Genomic DNA, 19,046 nt, shown 5'->3' with positions numbered 1-19,046 from the left:
CCTTTTGCCATGCAGCCATGGGAGCTGTTCGAGAAGAAGATGGAGCAGAAGGGATCCAGCCAGGCCGCGATCGGAGCCTTCAAGCACAACTACGAGCAGCTCGTGGCGGGTGTCACCGGCCTGGTGAGGACATGCCTGGTGTTAGTTGAGGACGATGGCTTTCTTCCAGCATGGGTGTGATGCTTGAGTGGTGTGATAGCCCAGCGATGCAAAGGGGGGGAAACTATGCTTACTGTATGTCGATGTAAGTAAATCCTGACAACCCTCTATTTACACCCTTGCCATGCTGACAGCACACGTTCGTCCCCCTCCCTTGCCATAAAACTGACAGCTGCCAGAGTCTGACATCGAGTCTGTGACGGAGCTGCCATACCTGGAGTCCCTGAAGAGCTCCAGCAGCCCGGACAACCTGCAGGAGCTCCTGTCCCAGACCGTGGTGCTGAAGCTGAATGGCGGGCTGGGCACCTCCATGGGCCTGGAGAAGGCCAAGAGCCTGCTGGTGGTCAAGGAGGGCAAGACCTTCCTGGACCTGATCGCGGAGCAGATCAAGTACACCCGCAAACAGTACAAGTCCAACGTGCGCTTTGTGCTCATGAACTCCTTCTCGACCTCCGATGACACCAAGGCATACCTCAAGCAGGCCCACAAGGGTGCGGGCGCTGGGAGGTGGGGGCTGGGCTGGGGCTGGGGTGTGCGCCTCCTGGTCCAGGAAGTCTGGTCCCACAAAGGACAAGGTAGAGATCTCAGTGTGCTTGGCGTTTTCCGGCGCAGATCTGATCGAGGAGGAGGACGTGGAGCTGCTGCAGAACGCCTCCACCAAGGTCGACGCGGCGACGCTGAAGCCCGCAGAGTATCCGGAGAACCCTGACATGGAGTGGTGCGCTGGATGTGGTGGGGATGGCAAGCGCTGGAGTGCCCCAGGTGGCGGGCGCTGCCTTTGGGGTGATGCTGGGGTCCTTGAGAGCTGTCCGTGCTGCAATGTCACCAGGCTTGGCAGCGGCATAGGGCCGCGAGGGTGCTATGCCATGCTCCCCTTACTGCATCATCACCTGATGTAGCACCCCAGGATGGCATCCAACCTGCCATGTACAGTGAGACAGCGCAACTTATTCCCCCAAGTGCAGGTGTCCCCCCGGGCACGGCGACATCTACCCCTCCCTGCTGGGCTCTGGAATGCTGGACAGGCTGCTCAAGAAGGGACTGAAATTCCTGTTTGTCAGGTGCACTAGGAGATTGGACTTTGGTAGCACTTGATCTGGCGACTAGTTACAGGACGAATGCCAAGGGCATGCGTGCAGAGCAGTGCGCGGTGTCTCCAACCTGCATCGTCTGCATCCCTTGTAGCTCCAGCCATGTGCCACCTCTGATGGATACACATGTAAACCAACTGTCCCCCTCTACCTCCTCCCTCCTGGTCCCAGTAACTCTGACAACTTGGGCGCCACCCTGGACCTGGACCTGCTGGCATACTTTGCCTCCTCCGACAAGTCCTTTGTCATGGAGGTGGCGGAGCGCACCGCCTCAGACAAGAAGGGGGGGCACCTGGCCAAGCGCAAGTCGGATGGGCGTCTGGTGCTGCGCGAGAGTGCGCAGTGCCCCGACGGCGACAAGGCGGCCTTTGAGGACATCTCCAAGTGAGAGCAAGGGAGGGAGTGTGCGAAGGGGGATGATGGTAAGGTGATCGGGGCGGCATGTTTGGCTACCCATACGGCGATGATCTTCCCAGGGAGCTGGAAGGGCCGTCACCTGCCATGCTTGATCAGTCGGTGTGTATGCCTGGAGCTTCTGGCGGGATATCCTCCGCACCGAGTAGATGGCAGAGGAGTGTGGATTGCCTGCCCAAGGTACTCAACCTCGCCGGTGTAGCCGGTTCAAAGTCGCCAATATTGGAACCTTCCACCCTCCCAGGCACAAGTTCTTCAACACCAACAATCTGTGGGTCAACCTTCCCAAGCTGAAGGCCGCCCTGGATGCAGCTGGTGAGGCACGGCGGAGGGCAGTGTCCGGCCTGGCCCCCCCTTGGGACGAGACAGGGAGATGCAAAGGGGGGCTCTGCAGAAGTAGGAGGGGGCGACGCACTGGGCAACATTGCTGGAATGGCAATACAGCTGGGGGTCTTACGAGGCCGTTGGGCGCTGACCCCGTCAGTGCCAGGGCCCTCTCCATGTTTATCCTCGGCAGCCCCCAGTCCCCTGATTCCGGCCCTGCCATGTCTCACACACACTCGTCTCCAACCTCCCAGATGCCCTCCCCATCCCCAATGCATACACACTCCCTGCCCACCCACCCCCCAGGCGGCGTGCTGCCCCTGCCCCTGATCAAGAACAAGAAGACGGTGAACCCCCGTGACTCCGGCTCCACCCCCGTCTTCCAGCTAGAGACGGCCATGGGTGCGGCCATCGAGTGCTTCGACGACTCCGGCGCGGTGGTGGTGCCGCGCTCGCGCTTCGCCCCGGTCAAGACCTGCGCGGACCTGCTGGTCCTGCGCTCTGATGCCTACAAGATCACGCAGGCCAGCACCGTGGAGCTCAGTGACGTGGCGGCGCCCGCCGTGAAGCTGGACGACGGTCACTACAAGTCGGTGGAGGGGGTGGGTGGGTGGGGGAGGGGTTGAGGGAAGTTGGTGGGGCGTCTCATTGTGTAGCGTGCAGGGCAGGGAGCAGCGGGTGCAGCAGCCGCGGTGCGTGTGGGTGGTGCTGAGCATGGTCCAGCTTCTGCTCTGTGACTGCCACGCCAGGGGTGCCAGGGACACCTCATGACACGGCTGATGAGGAGGACGAGACGACGCCCGGCTGGCAGGATTCTGGATATGATGTCGCCTTCATTGCTCGACTCCCCTCCCCCCCCCCCCCCCACTCCGACGCCAGGCTGGTGGACAAGATGGATGCGCTGGTCAAGACGGTGCCCTCCCTCTGGCAGGCCACCTCCCTGACGGTCAAGGGGCCGGTCCGTTTCGAGGCCGGCGTCGTGATCAAGGGCGACGTCACCCTGATCAACAGTGAGTGCTCGCCAGCCTGGGATACCACGACGCCCAGGCGGTACTTTCCGAGTAATGGTTGCTCGCATGCTGGCAGCCCGGCGTGTCTCCACCCAGCCACTGAATGCCCCCTTCCACCCCACCCACAGGCACCAACGAGCCGCTGCCAGTGCGCAGCCGCATCCTGGTCAGCACCACCATCGACCTGGCGGAAGAGAGCAAGTCAAAGGCCTGATGGGTGGGGTCCGCGCCTCCTCTTGTTCGCCACACCTCCCTCTCCGCCCCTGCCTTGCCAAGAGCACCCCCTGCACCCGTCCCTCTTACGCTTTGAGCACTTTTGTCTCGCTAAGATGCTGGACACTGAGGGCCCTCTTTGGACAATCAATGGTTTCACATGGGGCAATGGAACTCATGCGGGGGCATCGATGCCGCTGGCCAGGGCCGCTGCAGCTGAGGGAGGAAGGAGGGAGCGCTGTTGTTGCAAGGCCCGTTTCCGCTGGAGGGCGGTGCGAATTTCCTGCTGCAGGCGAGCACCAAGGTCAGAGTCGAGCTCCTCCTCGGCGTGATTCAGGAGGTAGCCATCAAGGCCTCCATACTTGTCGATCGTGCTGCGGTGGTTGCAGGTATAGGAGATGGAGGAGAGGTCTCACCACAAGCCGCCGGGGCTGGCCAGTCGCACCCTGCTCCTTGAAGCTGATCCATGCCCATCCCCATCAACAACGCACCGAAGGGCACTCGCAGTCACTCGGACGCGCACGGATCTCTCCAACGCGGGACTATACAGATTTACATACTGGGAGTTTGGTCTCCAGAAGCGACGGGTCCTGCGAGTTGAGGAAAGTCATAATGACGACAGGACCTGGTGGTATTGGTGCTGGACAGTGTGCGCTGAGGGTCGACAGAACAGTCCCCTCCCTGCAGCTCCATGCGCTCACTTGTTCTTGCCGTCTTCACTAATGTTGTTTCCAGAACGGATTTGCTTCCCAGCGTACAGGCCGCGACGAGCACGGTTGAAGACGCCCCGCAAGGCCACCTCCACGCCGAGCGGCATCGCCGAGACTGCCTGTCGAGGCCAGCAGCAAGTGCCTGCACGCTCAGTTATCAGATTATTTGCAATGTAAGATTCGGCTTCTGCACTCTCCTGCCTCGCGGAAGTGATTGACTCACGTCGCTCAGGGCGCGAAGAGGGCAGCACACAGCATGTCCGCTCCTGCTTGCGAGCACGGTGGTCCTCGAAGCGACAGCCAGCGATCCCATTGAGCAAAGCGGAGCATGCGATCGCCCAGGAAGCGGCCGCTCAGAATAGTCTGACTCGACTTGATAAAGCGGTGAGCCCGATTCGCAGCACGACCCCTGGTGACAATGGGGCTGCCAACGCAAATCATCGCCCAGCTCGTCATCACCTCCGTGGTTCTAGGAGCGCTCAAGCACTCCGGTATCATCAGGTGAAACTCGTGCAGGGCTCCATGCTAGCCTGCCTCTCGAGCCACTCCGGCATCACCCCGCCACCCCCTCCATCTTCCAGGGTGGAGCCTGAGCGCATTGGTGATCCCACGGTCCGGTCCATCTTCAAGCAAGCGGTGAGTGGACGGCGCAGTGGGCCTGTCCACGCTGTTCAATATAGGCTACCTCCAAGATTTTTCTCCCCCAAGGATCACAGCTCCACGCCGGTCCTGCAGGTATCTCTGGGCGAAACTGTGGCCGTGAAGAGCCATGAGATGTACCATGAAATCACGAAATCTTGATCGGAGCACACCCACAAGGGGCTGGAAGCCTCAACGAATCGCTGCAATTGGAATTACTCGGTACTCAAAAGTAGCAGCTGGCGCTGATGTGTTCCCTGATCTTGGCCATGACAATGTGACAGCTCCCGGTGCCGGTGTTCCACCATCCTATGGACACCCGGCCTATAATTCCCCACCATCGCCCCTCCCCCTGCTCATGTAAAGCGGCCGTTTACAGAGGGGAAGCCTTTTCAGTGCAGATCCCACAATCGATTTTAGCTGCGGTGTGGTTGCTATGCAGGTCGGGATGGCCTCTGGCTGCTCCATCCACACCTTGTGAGCGATGCCAGCCGACTCCAGGCATGTTGCAGTCCTCAGGAGCTGTGCTTCGTTTGGCACCTGGAGCACCACCTGGTAACAGGACACAGGGGAAACGGGCCGAGGGTGGGCAGATGACTCCAGGTCGAAGGGCTCGACATGCCAGAAAGTGAAATTGTGGGTGCAGCTCTCAAGTGCAAGGGGACGACCAGTGCATTTAAATCCGTGCATATTGGCATGCAGATCACTTGGAATCCTCCATACACTACCGGCCCGGCCCCAATGGCCTCAGTGCACACCTTGCGCATGGAGTCGATGTTTGCGGAACTGCAGTACTCCTCTGTGGACTTTGCTCCCTTGCTCTCCCACACTGCTGCCACAGCAGCATGGCACCCCTGCGCCATCACACTGCCCAGGCTCCAGCCCTGCTCCTTCCATAGATCCTCTCGGATGATTATGTACTGAATGAGGGGGTCCTCACTGCCTGCCATGCTGGCAGAGGTGCCTGCCACAGCCCCAGTCCGTGCTCCACGAGCACTGGTGAGGGTCCAGGGGCCACTGAAAGATGTTATGGATGGATCAAATAGGCCTGAGCGCGATGCGGTCGAATGATGCTGTATCGATCTGGTAAGTCGAGCGCGTGGACGAGGGAATGGAACCGTGACCGCTCCCGACGTTGCTCGGCAAAAACACCCGAAGAGCCGCCCAGACATGAAAGTTATCAATGCGCTCGTACCGATTACAGTGAGATGTGAGGAGATGTCCCCTACGAACTCCCCGTACCCGTGGATACGGCCGCAGCAGGGATGTGGTGGGTGGGTACGCTCGAGGAGGACGGTTCCTGCGGGATGTCACCCCGATCCTGCAACGAACACAGACTCTAGACCAGTACACTTTCACAGGAAAATACGATGTCGACACAAAAGACTGAAACAAATTCACGTATTCATATGAAACATCAGTGCGGGGAGGGACAAGGAGACAAGCAGAGCACTCTGCAGTGCTTTTCCAAACCGTGCGCGAGCACGTCAAGCTGCAGGGCAAGGCGACAAGGGGGTCATTGTGTTCTCTACAGGAAAAGAAGAGGCAGTGCGGGAACGAAGATGGTGTGCGCTGGCGTCGCCTCAAGCCTCTGCTGCGCGGCACGCCCTCAGCCTGGCCCTGTCTGGCTCCAGGCGGACATCGTCATACACACGCCCATCTGTGGGTAGTTGTGTGATGGTTTGGAATGGGGGGAGTTAGGGTGGTGTAGCAGAAGAGGATAAACAAGAGCTGAGTCTGAGCATGGACCTCGTGCAGAAGGACACAGGTCATGGCCATCTCACGTCTGCGGCATGGCTGTGGCCAGGGCGGCACAGAGCACCCGCTCCAAGGCTGTGGTCAAGACCTGCCCCCCCGCCCCCCGCCCCCCCAAATAATTTCCCTACCACCCCTCCCGCTCCGCTCCCCCATAAAACAAAACACCCACCTTCCGAGCCGACAAACTGCAGCGTCATGCCGCCTCTCGGCTCGACATCCACACGCAGGTACCCGAATCGCTCCTCGGTGCTGGAAACCCAGTCGTACTGAGAGCGCCCGATGTGCGACAGCTTGTGGCCCGCAGTGCCCACCTGCAGGGAGCAGCAGGGCACGTGTGATGTGGCGTTTCTGAGGTGCATGGGCAGCCTGAACAAGGGTCCCAGCTGCAGACCCTGCACCGGGCCCCGAATGGAACAGCAGGCTGGACATGCGCACACACACCCCTTGCGCTCAGGTCCATCACCCACTGGCACAGCCCTGACTCACGATGAAGTGCATCATGCCGCCCTCCTCGCGTCGGATGCAGGTCTCATCCAGCACATTGCAGGAGCTGGAGTAGGAGTGGACGTGCCCCGACACCACCACATCCACCTCGTAGCGGTTGAACAGCTCCTCCAAATGGTCCCTGGCCGTGGGGCGCGGGGCCGCAGGTGAGCACACGCATGGTGTGGCGGTCACATGGGGGGCCCAGAGGGCACGCGCTGGGTACGCGGTGGCGCGGCCGTTGCCTTCCAGGGTTTCACCACTGACTCCCCACCGCCGACACCCAGGCCCCCTTTCCCCCTCAAAACCAGACCCAGGGCCTCACCTGAGGTGCTGGCCCACGATGCGGTTGGACTTGTGAGGGAAGACGACGTACATGGGCCGGTGCATGCCCACCACCACCCAGGGCGTGGTGCAGCGGTCCACGCGTGCCAGGTCCCGCTTGATCCACTGCGTGGTGTTTGGAAGAGGGGGAGGGTCGGGGTTTCATGAAGAGACAGGGCATCCTGGAAGCACCAGGGGTGGGAGCGTCGCTCCCAGCCAGGCCAAGTCAAACGGGCCATGATGGGGAGGTAAAGCCAATTCCTTGGCCGGGCCACATGCCTCCTGGCTGGTCCTGCCAGTGGATCCCAGGGCCGGCCAGCAAGTTCCCCTCCCACGCCTTCCCTCGACCTCCCCGAGACTCGCAACCCCTCGTACACTCCCCACCACCCCACCCACCTTGTACTGCTGGGAGTGGGGTGAGAGGTCGTGCTCCGTGGAGATGGTCAGGAAGTGCACTGGGCCCTGGCCAAAGGAGTACCAGAAGGGAGGGTTGGGCGCAAGGCCGCCGTGGTTGGCCGCGCCGCACGCCGCATCTGCGCCGGCCCCTGCCGCCGGCGCCGCATCCGGCGAGGGCACCGCACCCCGCACGCGGTCCAGGGTGGGGTTGCGGCACCCGTCTGGGCCCAGGCTCGCGTTGCCCGCGTTTGCGCCGGGGGCCCAGTACCCGCGCTCGGCAAAGGAGGGCATCATGAAGTGCTTGGCCGCGGCCACGCCGCACTCGCCGCCGGAGTCGTTGCCAAAGTTGCCCCAGTCGGGGGCGTACGGCAGGTCCGCGCCCGATGCGTCGGGCTCGTGCGAGTTCTTGTGCTCCCAGTCGTACTCGTGGTTGCCGATGCCCACCATGTAGGGCACGCGGGAGGCCACGGGCTCGATGCTGTCCATGAACGTGTCCCAGATCTGGGGCGGGGGTGAGGTTGGGGGCAGGGTGGAGGTGGGGCGTGGTACATGGCATGATGGTGGCGGATTCTGGGGGCTTCACTTGCAGGAACCAGCTCCAGAGGTACAACAAGGCCACAACAACAGCCCCTGCGGCTACCAGCAGTGTCAATGACACGGGTTTCCTGTTCAGCACACGGGCAGTGAGGACAGGCACTCGACCCCCATCCATACACACCGTCTTGTGGCCGTTGGCATACGCCAGGTCACCGATGTGGTAGATCAGCTCCGCGCCGGCCTCCACCTCGTCCTTGAGGCAGTCTGCGGTGTACTGCGCCCTGTGGTAGCAGAGGATGGGTGTGTGATGTGAGGGCACAGGGATACTCAGCGATCTGGGTCGGACAGTAAGGCAGCAGATGGGTTCTCATCAGTGAAGATCATCCCATTGTAAGGGGCCGTGCCTCCTTGGACAGGATGGTCTTCAAGACGGTAAGCAGAAGACCCTCAAAGGCTGCCCAAGCCATCTCCAGTAAGCAACAAAGTGGCCTCCTAGGCACGAGCAGGCTCGATGAGATGGCCCTGCACATCACCCACACACCCCTCCAGCCCTCACCCAGGGGACTTGGCAGCGCGGTGCTCAGACTCTCCCATGTCCCCAAAGGCGATGAACTTTAGGCCAGCGTCGGGGGAGGGCGCGGAGGGGGCACGGAAGAACACCGACGACCCGTGCTTGACCTGAGGTCGTTTAGATGGAGGCATTCCCGCTGAGCATATGTGCAGGCGCATAATAGGATTACGCTCCTCAACCCCATGCCTTTGGTGTGTTCCTTGCCCTGAGCACCCCGCCCCAAGCACCCCTTGCACCGACCTTGTAGCGGTAGCGAGCCCCCGGCACGAGATCCGTCAGCACAACAGAGTGCAGGGACAGCGGGGAGTAGTCAAAGTCCCGCGCGGGCGCCGAGCACATGTCCCGGCTGCTGTAGGATGACATCGACCCTATCAGCTCATTGGCCCCGGGCGGAGGCTCATTAGGCTGGGCATTCTCGTCCGCCGTCCAGAGTGCCACAGAGGACGGGCAGCTGCGGCGACGAGGGAGGGTGGTGGGCTGGTGAAGGAGTGTGCAATCACCGGGGCACCCTCTTTGGCAGAGCAGCAGGGGCGACCTTGGTTGTGCCAGGAGCCGAGAGAAGCAGGCGGGTGGTGGCACCCCTGCACTGTGCCCGAGGAGCCTCACACCCTGCCACACAGCTCAGCAGCAAGCAGCCACTCACTGCACAGAGACCTGCAGGCCCTTGTGAAGGCGGCAATCTCACCTTTCTCCCTCTGTTCGCCAGGAAACGAGGATCTCACTCGCGTCTCCCGTCAATGACAGGTGCACCTATGCAGGGGTACCAGCCAATAGCGTGCTGAGCTGCTGAGGAGCAGGAACAACCCCTCGGTGACCTGGTGATAAGGACAGCGGAGCAGGACGAGGCCTCACAGACCAACATCTACCTCATGGGGAGCGCAGTCGTGCCGATTCGAGTCTATGGCCAGACCGTCCTGCAGGGGCCGGGCCACGGAGGCCACACGCTCGACACTGGTGATCAGCAGCAGCGTCAGGACGAGGCCCAGGGTGCCCTGAACCATGCCAAGCGGCGCAAGATGGTGCTCCCGAAGCGATGAGGAAGGGCCGTCAGTCGAGGGCGCCCTACTTTGAGCTGGGCGGCAGGGGAGGCGCTGCCAGAAGTTGAAATGAGCGGGACGAGGTTTTCCAGGTTCAGACAAGTTTGTGATGGGTTCCACACTCTAGATTGCGAAACAATATTATCATGTTAGTTTTCCCGCAAAGGGAATCAACTTTCGACGGGTGATGGGAATATCCTCTGCTTAGTGGACGTAGGGCGGAGGGTCCCGGGGACAAGGGTGGATCTTGGATACGCTCTCTTTCGTACGACGACCTCCGTGCATGCGTTTCCTCACAACATACTTGACATAGCAGGGACAGGTGAGTGCATGAGCTTGCCAGATGTGCCTATCTTCATCTCTGAAGTCACATACTAATGTATATTTACCGGACACTACAGCCAATCATGGTGACTGAAAGTGAGTTTGCTGCATTCAATCTGAAGGGGAGATACAAGTCAGGAGTTGGGCAACTTGGGGCATACATGGGTGCCAAAACTGTGAAGCGCTGTCTGAGAAGCTAGGAGTCCTGAAAGACCCTGTCATCTGGACAGTTGGAAGAATGGACAGAGGTCCTGCTCATCATTGGATGACAACGAGGTAGAAAATGCTGGCCGTGACGATGGTCACCCACATCACCATCTGGATCTGAACCCAGATGAGGACGTAGCCCCTGGAGAGCATGAAGTGGGCCAGCATGATAGCGCCTGGCAGGCCCACCAGGACGCAGGCGGGGAGGACCCAGAGGGTTCCCACCCAGTCCCACACCGTCCAGAATGGCCGGGTGGGGACCTGCATCGGCCGAGCCACCTGCCCGAGTTACATGGCTAATTTTACTTTGTGGGCAGCAGGATCAGAGGCAGAGCGCAGAAGACGTGCGTTCATGGCCTCATGCCGTAGGCAGACAGGCAGGCTGGTACCCCCTCCTGACCCACGATCGAAGGACGCCCCGCCCTGTCAGCAGATCGCTGCAGGACTGAATGGAGGCAAACGGGCAGAGATGCTCCCCTCCCACACCCCTCTCACCCGGTACAAGAATCTGAATCGCGCCCGGTACTCCATCTGCCAGGCGATGGCTACGGGGTATGCTCCGGCGACCAGCAACCTGCCAAGATGCACACCCCATGTCTGCGGATTGAGATAGTGGGGTCAAGTCAGCCTTGCATGATGAGACTCTCAGTTGGCGCCGAGAACACCCATGCACACCATCTGTGCTCTCGGCCTGCACACACACAGACACGCCCCACCTCATGCCTCCCCAGCCAGGCCCTCCGCAGCTCCATCGTGGTGTACACTGTGCAGGTGGGAGGGTGGAGGGAAGGGCTGAATCCCTTTGCACCCACATGCCATTTAAGGCTCGGAGAGGGGAAACGCATGTGCACATTGCATTGCCTGCACAAAAAGCCCCGCAGATATCTGCATGCACACACACTGCAGTACCCTGGCGGCTTGCACGCCCTACTTGCGATCTGTACAGGGATGTGCAGCTCGAATGGGGCTCTCGGGATCACAAAAAGGGCATTAAGCTGCGCAGCACAGCCACTGCAAGCGGGCAGATAGCATGACAGGGAGGGGAATGAGAACACATTGCTACCTTGCGAGAGGATCAAAGAATTGCTCAGCCTCTGTTAAACATGACACACACAGCCCAGCTGGTTCAGCTCAAACCTTACACCCGCCGTAGGTCCTCATTCCATGACCAGCAACGGGCATGATGCATCACCTCAAAGGCCTACACCCTCACATTCACCTGAGAACAAGGTGGGTAAGCACTCCATCTCCAAACACCAGTTCTGTGGTGCCTGGGGCGTCCCTGAGGTGTGTTGAGGGAGTGGCAGGTCAGCCAAGCCGGGACTCAACCTGTTCTTAAAGCCCATGACTGCCCAAATCAGACAATGGCATGTGCAGTGGGGCCTCTACCCCCTTTCACATGTTGCAGAAGACGGTCGTCGCCCAGTACACGGATCCAAGGGGTACCAGCACATCACGCCAGGCAGCCCATGTTCGGGGGTGCAAGGTGTTGAATACCACAGCGATGAGGATGAGGCTCATGGAGCAAACTGCATGTGGGGATGGGGGAGGTCACCATGCTGGAGGGCAGGTAGGCAGCCTTTAACCCTCTGCCCCAGCGCCGAAACCCAGGCCCACCCACCATGGAGGACGTCCAAGGGGGACTGGATGCCATGTGCCCTCAAGACCTTGTAGGTAGAGACCGCATGGAATGCCTGTCATGTGGACGAGTGAGGTTGAGCATTGGGTAGAACAGCGCTGCCCTGTCAGCGGGACCATCTGACTCGGTGCATGAGTGACCTTGAGCCCGGTCCATCCCCATCGAAATCGCACCCCCATCAACCGGAGCATGGCTCGATCCGATGGCTGTTGCCGCTGGCACAGATCTCTCCTGAACTCCTCCTCCAACGTCTTGTTTCGAAAGCGTTGAGAGAGAACGTCGAAGACGGTCGAGCCAGTGCATGGCCTTGCCGGCTGGTGCGTGCCACCCTGCGACCCGCACCCATGCGCGGTCGCAGAGCTCGCTGGCATGTGGATCCATCCAGAAGCTTTGGAAGACATTGCTCAAACAACTCCCCAGCGCGGTGACGGTCGTGAGCGAGCACAAAAATGCTAGACCGCTGTGTCCGATGGGCCTGTTTGGAGGACCCTCGCGCTTTCCTACAGGCCTACACAGGGAATTCACTTTGTTGCATGAATTTATCCCGGACAAATTACCATCTGATGCTCGAAAGCCTTGCCTTGATCCCATGACACAGATAAGCGTCAAGGAGCATGGGTTGTTGTGCAGACGAAAGGTGGATTCTGTTACCTTGGCCCTGTCCGAATTCTGCCCCAAATTGGGCCAGCTCAGGCAGTCGGGTCCATCCTCCTCGGCAAATGCTTGTGCCTTCACTGCACGTAGATTGATCCGTCAGTGCACCTCACCTGCATGCCGACTCTGATAGGAACCCCCTCTTAACTTTGCTGGCGAGACATGTTGATGACACGGGCATGTAGTCTGTGCGTGAAGGAATTGCTGCACAGAGCAGAGGAAGACCTTGCTGACTCCAAGGCTGTAGATTCAGAAAGAGGTGGCACACTTCAAGGTAGGGGAGCACGCCACCTCGCTCTGCTCATGGAGGCTTGAGCTGAGAGTGAGAGGGCATGGGGTCTGGCCCCCGGCAGCTGGCTGCATTCCTGAAAATTCGGAGAGGGAAAGTTCCAGCGATATGAAGCAGCGGCAGAACAAACTCGGCGGAAAAATATAACGCCGACGACCGGACACTTGGCTGTCGATGGCATGCAGTATACAAGTAAAAGGGATCGATAGAGACATTCAGCGACAGGTGAGCCCTGTGAATTCCGTCGACCCCTGGACCACGAATTGAGGAGGGGGGGCGGGGAGCGGCAGGGGGGAGGGGGGGCCAGCCTCTTGGTGCAGATGCTGTCGAGGCTCATGCACGTCCCCTCGGTACAGGGCCTGTGGGTTGGGATGGGGTTTCCGCAGCAAGAAGGCGGTGGCAGGCCGCCCGTGGCCCCCGCCCTATGCTTGCCAGCGTGCCGCGTGCCGGCTCATGTCAGGACGAAGATGTAGTAGTCGTACACGATGATGGTCCCAGACCAGGCCAGCATGAGGAGGTAGATGGCCCACCATGAGTAACCCGTCTTCAGCATGGAATGGCAGATGAACATGGGCCCATGCAGGGCCTGCAGCAGGAACACGGGGAGCAGCCAGGCGGTGCCCAGCCGGTCCAGGGTGGTCGGCGCCGGCAGCCTGCCGGGGCGGCTGCCGGCCACCTGGCCGGGGCACGAGGGTGGGTTGGTGAGTGGCCAGGTGAGAAGGGGGCAGGGCACAGGCCTCGCTGTGACTTCTGAGTCAGAAGGGTGGACCGCAGAGCGTGTGCCGGGGCACCGGGGCGAGGTCCTGGTGCCGGAGCAGCCGCAGCAACCCAGCGCCACAGGGCGCTGCCGCAAAGAGGATGCCTCGCGGCTCCCCTGTGACGATGTGTCCCCGGTCCCAGCCATGCTGTCAGCCTCGGCGAGGACCAGGGGCTGCTCTCCAAGGAGCCTGCGAGCCCTGCACCCCCGGGTCCACTCACCTCCAGTAAGAAATTGTACCGCGCCTTGTACTCCGACTGCCAGGCGATGATGCAGGGGAGGAGCAGGCCAATCAGGGTGTGCAGCAGGAGGACGCCGACCGTCTGCGCGATGGAATGACACCCGAGGCCTCGGGCCCAAGCCCTGGAAGGCATGCGTGGACATCCTCCCTGCCTCCACACACATGAAAGAGCTGCCAGGCATCTTGCGGGGAAGAGGTCCCAGCCCCCTTCCAATGCTCCTCATCCCACATACACGCCGTGCCCCACCTCTGAGTGCCCGCGCTGCCAGGTGTACAGCGCCAGGATGCCGTACCCTGGTGAAGAGGATGGGGGGAGAGGGGAGGGGCCATGGGTAGAGGTGGATGGCATGGCCTGCGCCGCACCGGAAGCCATGCCTCATGAGACACAGGGGGCGTCGCAGCCCGAACAGGGGCCATGACATGCACACCCCTGCTACCTTGGTTGCCCTCGTCCCCGGCGCACCGAGGGCCTGGGTGGGGACGTGCCTGCTCACGAGGCAGCGCTGGAAAACCATCGACTGCACCACGAGCACGTCGGTGCCGCTGCAGAGGGGGCGTGGGATGCGCACGCGCCTGGCACTCAGTGCCGCGGCATGCTCGGGAGCGCATGCATGCACCATGGGCCCGTGCCGGTGTGTCTCGGGTTGTCATGGCAAACCCTCGATGCTTCCATGATCCCAGCATGCAGGCGCACAGCTTCCACCGCCCGGATGACTGGGCCGAGTGTAGGGTCCCTGCACAGGCCTGACACCCACCCACCAGTCTATGAGTCTAGACAGGATGCCTGTGCCTAGCAGGGACTCCCCTGTGTGCGGCTTGTACCTGCCAGAGGAGCGGTGCTTGTGTGACATCACATGTCCAGTGGCACACATGAATGATGAGCGCGATCACCACCATCACTTCCAACTCACAGGAATATGTGTAGTGCGACGGTGTGCGACAGGAGCACAGGTGGGAGGATGGTGTTCCTGCCCTCTTGCCACACGGACGGCCGCCATGAGGGCAGCATGAGAACGGCCACCAGGGCAGCGAAGTTGCACACTGAGGCAGTGGTAATGAATGGAATAGGGTGAACATGGGCAAAAGAGGAAGGCTTCAGCGATAAATACTGGGCAGACACATTGAGGAGCCCCTGGTGCAAAAGTACTCTCGCCCCACCATCACGCGCCATCCATGCCCCGGCGCACCCATGAGCGCGGTCATCCAGCTGAGCGCATGATCCTCCTTCAGAACCTTGTACGTTACCACGAGCTCGTAAGCCTGGGGTCGGCCTGGGGAGGGTCCTATCAGCCCCGGTCCGTAAAAACCCTGGAGATTGCAACAGCCGGACCCCAGGACCGCACCCACGCACCACCATGAGTCTCGACATCCCCAGGTCGATGCCGAACTGAATTGAGCCGACATAGAGTCGATAGGCATGCTCCAGGCGGGCGTTGGTGAAGTGCTGCAACACGGGCCGCTGCAAGTTTCCTATCTTCCGCTCGTCACCTGGCCGCTTCGACACATCCCCCTTCCACCGGGTCATGGGCCCTATCGCGGCGCCAGTGCGACGATAGAGAAAGCACAGCGCTGATAATAGACGGACCCAGAGAATATGTACATACACAGCGCGGGCCATTTTGGGGTGCGCAGTACTTGCCCATACGACTGAGATTTCCCGTGCGCGAATCGGCCCCTCGTCCGAATCGCGGGTCAAACAGAATCATCAGGCGCAACTGATCAATGCTCTAAATAACCCTGAGATCCGTGTTGAGTTCAAAGCGTTTACTGCATGCGTGGCAGAGAGTCAGCAACCGTACGGGTGAATACATAGATCATGCAGATGTCAAAATTGGGAAAAGGGTGACTGAGGGGGTGTGACTTGAGATGACGGTGCCCAGTTCACATGCAGTTGGGGCTGGCGAAGAAAGAGAACAAACTCTCAACGCGTACCTATCCGGGTATATGAGTTCATAATGTGGGCCTGCCAGGTAGACAAAGGGGAAGAAAGAGCAACACCATGCCATCCAGAGGTCACCAAGAAGCCATCCCAAGTGGCCGGGCTGTTCAGGCCAGGATGTAGAAGTAGGCATTATACACAACCATCGCTCCAGACCAGGCCAGCATGAGCGAATAGATGGCCCACCATGAGTATCCCGTCTTCAGCATGGAACGACAGATGAACATGGGTCCTGTGAGGCCCTCGAGCATGAAGACAGGGAGCAGCCACAGGCAGCTCAACCGTGCCAGGAGTGTGAGGGGTGGCAGTCTGATCGGCCGCGCTTTGGCAGCCTGTGAAGGTGGTCGCGGAAGGCAAAGGTTGACTGGGAGCACTGAATGAGAGCAGCGGGATGCAGAGGTCAACACGAGGGTGGGGTGGGGGTGTGTGGGGGGGGTGCAGACATGCCTCATAGGTCTTTGCCAAATTCGGAGGGCCAGTGCGTGATATACATGCCAGGGTGAGGCACAGCTGGTCAACACCGCCAGAGCACATTCTGGTGACAAAGCCCGTGGCTGCCATCCTTGCTGGGTGGTGACTCCGCCCCCATAGCCTCCAAGACTACACACCTCTCGCAGGAAGGAGTACCGAGCCTTGTACTCTGCTTGCCAGACGATGATGCAGGGTAAGATCAAACCCAGCACAGTGTGCAGCGTGTAGAGCGCCAGCGTCTGTGACATGGGGGCACATTGCGTGGAGAGGGCATGGATTGAGTGAACTAGGAGAGTCTGTGCGCTCTGTGTGGGAACATGCAGAGGCAGGAGATGCAATCATGAGACCGATGTTCCCTGGAGGTCAGGAGGCCGCCCACCTCCACATGGCCCTGGTGCCAGTTGTACGAGGCCAACACCATGTACCCTGCGAGCCATCAAGGAAATGGTTGGGAAGTGGACCCCTGCAACAAGCGCCCAGGTGTGCACCCCTGGGCAATGGTAAGATGGTCCCGCGTCCAAGGTTTGGGTGCCAGTGGACGGATGCAGACCCTCTAATGCGCAGCGATGAAACCTCTCCCGGGCGTGGCCCAGAGAGCACCCACCGATGGCCTGAGCCGGGATGAGCCTGCTGGTGAGGCTCCTCTGGAGCACCAGCGCCTGCACCGCCAACACATCTGTGCCCCTGCCAGGAGTAAAGGGGTGCAGAGGGTGAGCTGCAGGCTGGGTCTATCACTGATTTAGATATGCGCAGATGAGTCCTCCATGCAGGATGCTGCGGCTAGTGCGCTGAGGGCAGGATGATTTGCCCCAGAGTACATGGCCTCCGGCGCTGCAGCCTCATCGCTGTATGCCCACCAACCCACGCATGCAACCCTTTTCACGCCGCCCCACGCTGCACACTGGTCAATGAGTCGGGAGAGGGTGCCTCTGCCCAGCAAGCTCTCGCTTGGTGACAAAGCCCGTGGCTGCCATCCTTGCTGGGTGGTGACTCCGCCCCCATAGCCTCCAAGACTACACACCTCTCGCAGGAAGGAGTACCGAGCCTTGTACTCTGCTTGCCAGACGATGATGCAGGGTAAGATCAAACCCAGCACAGTGTGCAGCGTGTAGAGCGCCAGCGTCTGTGACATGGGGGCACATTGCGTGGAGAGGGCATGGATTGAGTGAACTAGGAGAGTCTGTGCGCTCTGTGTGGGAACATGCAGAGGCAGGAGATGCAATCATGAGACCGATGTTCCCTGGAGGTCAGGAGGCCGCCCACCTCCACATGGCCCTGGTGCCAGTTGTACGAGGCCAACACCATGTACCCTGCGAGCCATCAGGGAAATGGTTGGGAAGTGGACCCCTGCAACAAGCGCCCAGGTGTGCACCCCTGGGCAATGGTAAGATGGTCCCGCGTCCAAGGTTTGGGTGCCAGTGGACGGATGCAGACCCTCTAATGCGCAGCGATGAAACCTCTCCCGGGCGTGGCCCAGAGAGCACCCACCGATGGCCTGAGCCGGGATGAGCCTGCTGGTGAGGCTCCTCTGGAGCACCAGCGCCTGCACCGCCAACACATCTGTGCCCCTGCCAGGAGTAAAGGGGTGCAGAGGGTGAGCTGCAGGCTGGGTCTATCACTGATTTAGATATGCGCAGATGAGTCCTCCATGCAGGATGCTGCGGCTAGTGCGCTGAGGGCAGGATGATTTGCCCCAGAGTACATGGCCTCCGGCGCTGCAGCCTCATCGCTGTATGCCCACCAACCCACGCATGCAACCCTTTTCACGCCGCCCCACGCTGCACACTGGTCAATGAGTCGGGAGAGGGTGCCTCTGCCCAGCAAGCTCTCGCTCGTTGAGTGTGTGTACCTGCGGGACGAGCAATGCCTTGTGGGGTCCAGAGTTCCTGGGCATGCTCTACACATTTCTATTCCCCTGCCTCCACCCATCTCACAGGAAGATGTGCAGGGCGACCGTGTGCGAAACGAGGAAGGGCGGCATGATGGCGTCCCTCCACCGCCGCCACAACCCCGGCCAGACTGAGGGCAGCAGCAGGGTAGCTCCCAGCACAGCAAAGTTGCAGACTTGAAGGATGTTTAAGAAGAGGGGTGGATGCAGGAGGGTCTGGGTCGGGCTGCCCATGCACCTTGTCAGCCAGCAGCAAAAATTGCAGGGAGGTGGAGCAACAGGCCCCACCTCCCCAACTCCAGGCTCCATGGGTCCCATTGAACTCACTCATCAACATCGTCATCCAGTCCATTTCATGAGCCTCCTTCAGCGTCTTGTAGGTTGCCACGGCTTGATACGCCTGAGAGGGTCCCGCATGAGGATGCTGTCACGCCGCCGACACGGTCTCTGGACTCTCTGCGCTGCCTTCCCCACTCCCACTCGTCGCACCATCATAAGTCGCGTCATCGCCACATCGTTGCCGAGCTGGATGGTGCCGATGTACTGCCGGTATGCCTGCTCCAGGCGGGTGTTGGTGAAGTGCTGCGAGAGCGGAAGCTGCAAGATTTCCATCTTCCGCTCGTCAACAAGCCTGCTCGACACATCCCCCATCCACCGGGTCATGGGCCTTGTCGCGGCGCCAGTGCGAATGCAGAGAAGCACAGCGCTTATGGCAGACGGACCCAAGAAATATGTACATATACAGCGCGGGCTGATGTTCAATGCTCAGTCCTACCCATCTAGCAGGTTTCCGGGAAATGGTAAATATAATGTTTGTTATTGTGAGATTCCGGAGAGTTTCGAGCTTAAACCCGCGGTATCGAGAATTTCATGCTCGATCACATGAGGCGCGCACGAGCTGTGTGCCATGCAACATCAGTCTGCATGATCACCAGTTCAGGGTCAGGACATTGGTGCTACCGCCTGTACTT

The 19,046-nt window shown here is 60.3% G+C and overlaps 6 protein-coding genes across 6 annotated transcripts; 1 reads left to right on the top strand and 5 right to left on the bottom strand.

Moving 5' to 3' along the window:
- Positions 1–9: 9 nt before the first annotated feature.
- Positions 10–3,543, top strand: F751_2708 (UTP-glucose-1-phosphate uridylyltransferase; the record flags this gene model as incomplete). The annotated part of the gene is made up of 9 exons (XM_011401370.1): positions 10–123; positions 332–423; positions 641–666; positions 772–877; positions 1,125–1,220; positions 1,422–1,634; positions 1,909–1,979; positions 2,295–2,598; positions 2,868–3,543. The coding sequence occupies 9 exons, from the start codon at positions 10–12 to the stop codon at positions 3,541–3,543; spliced, it is 1,698 nt and encodes a 565-aa protein (XP_011399672.1).
- Positions 3,408–4,028, bottom strand: F751_2707 (50S ribosomal protein L28; the record flags this gene model as incomplete). The annotated part of the gene is made up of 3 exons (XM_011401369.1): positions 3,408–3,585; positions 3,703–3,801; positions 3,913–4,028. Coding segments are annotated over 3 exons (393 nt in total), but the record flags the coding sequence as incomplete, so codon positions are not given.
- Positions 4,029–4,932: 904 nt separating this feature from the next.
- F751_2706 (Putative peptidyl-tRNA hydrolase PTRHD1) lies at positions 4,933–5,534 on the bottom strand (the record flags this gene model as incomplete). Its single annotated transcript, XM_011401368.1, has 2 exons — positions 4,933–5,112; positions 5,319–5,534. Coding segments are annotated over 2 exons (396 nt in total), but the record flags the coding sequence as incomplete, so codon positions are not given.
- A 609-nt stretch (positions 5,535–6,143) lies between these two features.
- On the bottom strand, positions 6,144–9,630 carry F751_2705 (putative inactive purple acid phosphatase 2; the record flags this gene model as incomplete). Its single annotated transcript, XM_011401367.1, has 9 exons — positions 6,144–6,220; positions 6,488–6,629; positions 6,805–6,943; positions 7,127–7,251; positions 7,522–8,022; positions 8,240–8,339; positions 8,615–8,736; positions 8,870–9,080; positions 9,482–9,630. 9 exons carry the CDS (start codon positions 9,628–9,630, stop codon positions 6,144–6,146), a joined length of 1,566 nt encoding a protein of 521 aa, XP_011399669.1.
- Positions 9,631–13,230: 3,600 nt separating this feature from the next.
- F751_2704 (hypothetical protein) lies at positions 13,231–15,302 on the bottom strand (the record flags this gene model as incomplete). Its single annotated transcript, XM_011401366.1, has 7 exons — positions 13,231–13,455; positions 13,758–13,859; positions 14,025–14,071; positions 14,241–14,350; positions 14,689–14,818; positions 14,965–15,037; positions 15,129–15,302. The coding sequence occupies 7 exons, from the start codon at positions 15,300–15,302 to the stop codon at positions 13,231–13,233; spliced, it is 861 nt and encodes a 286-aa protein (XP_011399668.1).
- Positions 15,303–15,823: 521 nt separating this feature from the next.
- On the bottom strand, positions 15,824–18,687 carry F751_2703 (hypothetical protein; the record flags this gene model as incomplete). Its single annotated transcript, XM_011401365.1, has 10 exons — positions 15,824–16,048; positions 16,325–16,426; positions 16,567–16,613; positions 16,792–16,871; positions 17,207–17,310; positions 17,451–17,497; positions 17,676–17,755; positions 18,122–18,251; positions 18,403–18,475; positions 18,565–18,687. The coding sequence occupies 10 exons, from the start codon at positions 18,685–18,687 to the stop codon at positions 15,824–15,826; spliced, it is 1,011 nt and encodes a 336-aa protein (XP_011399667.1).
- Between the last annotated feature and the right edge of the window lie 359 nt (positions 18,688–19,046).

The sequence above is a fragment of the Auxenochlorella protothecoides genome, assembly GCF_000733215.1.
Source record: "Auxenochlorella protothecoides strain 0710 unplaced genomic scaffold scaffold29, whole genome shotgun sequence".
In the NCBI taxonomy this organism is placed as follows: domain Eukaryota; kingdom Viridiplantae; phylum Chlorophyta; class Trebouxiophyceae; order Chlorellales; family Chlorellaceae; genus Auxenochlorella; species Auxenochlorella protothecoides.
Note: the sequence above shows the minus strand (reverse complement) of the source record. Positions and strands in the feature narration are given on the sequence as shown.